The sequence below is a fragment of the Penaeus chinensis genome, chromosome 2, assembly GCF_019202785.1.
Source record: "Penaeus chinensis breed Huanghai No. 1 chromosome 2, ASM1920278v2, whole genome shotgun sequence".
Taxonomy (NCBI): domain Eukaryota; kingdom Metazoa; phylum Arthropoda; class Malacostraca; order Decapoda; family Penaeidae; genus Penaeus; species Penaeus chinensis.
In genome coordinates, this window is record NC_061820.1 from 4,179,078 (window position 1) to 4,181,577 (window position 2,500).

A 2,500-nucleotide genomic window follows, 5' to 3' on the forward strand; every position below is an offset into this window, starting at 1 on the left:
GGAAATTTGTCGCAGGTGAGTGAGCGAAAAAGGGGGATGAAATTGGTGTTAAGGAATGACTTTGAACGAGATGTTCTCTGTTTCAGACTTTTATTTTTAACCACAATAACATAGGCATTTATATTTAGCAACTAATAAATTCACTGGGACTTTATATATTAGTTCATTTTCTTTTCAAGTTACTGAAACCAATAAACATTAGGTCATTGTTGTAGTTTCTTGTTAGAATGATTTGGCCCTTTTCTGATGTATTCCTCAAAATTCCTATAAAAAAAAATCAATACAAGACACTTGCAGTGACGAGCAGCTGTAAGATCTCCATCACACACATTTTGGGACAGTTTCTTTATTTGACAAAATGCTGTCAAGTTGCCAAGTTCCTGGAAAATACTTTGTGCAGGGTTGTTAGCCTATGCTGGTGCACCAACAGATCAGAAGCAGGTGGCAGATATCCTGGTGTCTTGGTTATCAGAGTATATGATTTTGTAATTTATGTCATGTAAATTGTAATACATATGAAGTAGCTTTGAATGAGAATGTATCTTAGGCTATATGTATGATTTGGGTCTTTGAAAACGCCTTGCATTCATGGAAGTACTATAGTAGTACTACATTTTTACCACCATGGAACACAATATATGCTACAGGCAATACCTGGGGAAATGCAATAAAATTTATTTCTTATAATGCAACATGTTCAGGTAATTCTATCATATCAATTTTTAATAAAAAAAAAAAAAAAATCAAGATTTTTCATTCTGAGGCAAGTCAAGGTGACCTTTACATACTACTGCAATTTTTGTCATATTTTGTATATGTCATTATATATGTACACTAAGTTAGGGAAAATATCATGGCATTGCCATAAATAAAGAAAAAAAAGCTACTGTAACTGCTATATGAGATTATCTGCACAGGCAAAGAGTATTTTCAGAAATTAAGAAAATAGTCTAGTCCTACCTCACCTTGCAACAAACACCTTCACTGTCTAGTAACCTTGCATAAGCTGTCATTGCCCATATAGGTTGTAAAGTCACTATCAATCATTGTTATTATTGTAAAAGAGAGCACAGTTCATTTAAGGTATTCAGGAATTTTAGCAGTCAAGTCTAAATTCCAGCTAGAGAAACATGGCAATAGTGTCAGGGTTCGGGATTTCCAGCAGTGCCCCGAGCTTGTTGGCGAGAGCAATATGGTCTGTGTCTTAGTGGGGTGATTAGTATATTTGCCACTATGAATGTCTTGTTAGATCTTAAACTAGCTTTAAGTCTGATAATTGTCATTGTTAGTGTGAAATTTGTCATGGTGTGTTTATACAAACTGTTGAAATTTAATGAGATATAGATTGTACAGCAAGATTTTTTTCTCATTATGTTTTCTTTGTTTTATTTAAAACCATTTGAAATTTCTGATGAACTGTAAAGTGTGTCTAAAATCTTACGATAATGCTTACTGATACACCCACAGTGAGTCAGTTACCATACCTTCCACACTTATCATTTAAACAAACCTTTGCTTTTGTTGATTATGTAATTACTGTCACTCACTAAAACTCATTCATCCCACATCAGAATACTAGGTTCTTTTGCATGAGAAGATTAGAAGATAGACTGGGAAATACACACCATTATAGACCAGCATATCCAAAGCTTTGTACCTTCATCGATCTCTTTTAATAATAATGGTGTCCCAAAGCCTGTTTTGATATTTTTGATTTATCTATTTCTCTTTCAAAAATCAATCAGAAGATTTTTCTTCGTTTTTCTTTTCTTTTTTTTTTCTTTTTTTTTTTACTTGATAACCATTTTGGGTAGAAATAGTCTCTTTCAAGTTTATTGACAATTTTAGAAAATGCTTTGGCATATTTTTCTGGTTTACATAGTATTTTTTACAATTATTAATAACTAATTGATAATATATAACATTGGTGAATGAGTGACTGTATAGGCAGGCCAGGGAAGACTGATGGAGGCTGGTTGACTACTGCAATGTCTCTTGGTAGCCCATTAGTTGTCACATACAGTTCTGTGCAATACATGTATGATAAAATTAGGCTTGAAAATACTTAAAAAGTGTATTTGCAAATATGTGTAAAGATATAATGTTTGCAGCCTCTTTATCACAATCTCTGAAGGAACCCTTGACAAGTTTACTCTTTTCGACCACTGCAGTTTGGCCTAATGGAAGTGCCTGATATGGACAACCTAACCATTGGAGCAGATGACGATGATGACGATGGAGATTTGGAGGCAGAGCTTCTTGCCCTCACAGGAGGAGAAAGGAAACCTAAGAAAGGTTAGTTATAGGGTGATCTTTTGACAGTTCTTAAATCTTGGACCACATCTGCCTGAGACCACTTTCTAAAATGGCTGTTGCCTCAGCATCTTCAGCACTTCGGCAAAGGCCAACAAACCTCCACCACATAACTTTAGCAAGATAGGGTTTGGGCTGGTTCCTTTTAGTATGATAAATCACCAGGGAATTCTACAAGGTCTGCCTA

At 34.7% G+C, this 2,500-nt stretch overlaps 1 protein-coding gene across 2 annotated transcripts in view; it reads left to right on the plus strand.

Moving 5' to 3' along the window:
* The window catches only part of LOC125032080 (coiled-coil and C2 domain-containing protein 1-like), a 16,987-nt gene that overhangs the window by 149 nt on the left and 14,338 nt on the right, over positions 1 to 2,500 (plus strand). For both annotated transcript variants that reach the window (XM_047623059.1, XM_047623068.1), the window contains exons 1-2: positions 1 to 15; positions 2,172 to 2,295. The exon at positions 1 to 15 is cut by the window's left edge and continues 149 nt beyond it. In XM_047623059.1, the coding sequence (XP_047479015.1) occupies positions 1 to 15; positions 2,172 to 2,295 (139 nt within the window). The remainder of the gene's footprint in view (positions 16 to 2,171; positions 2,296 to 2,500) is intronic.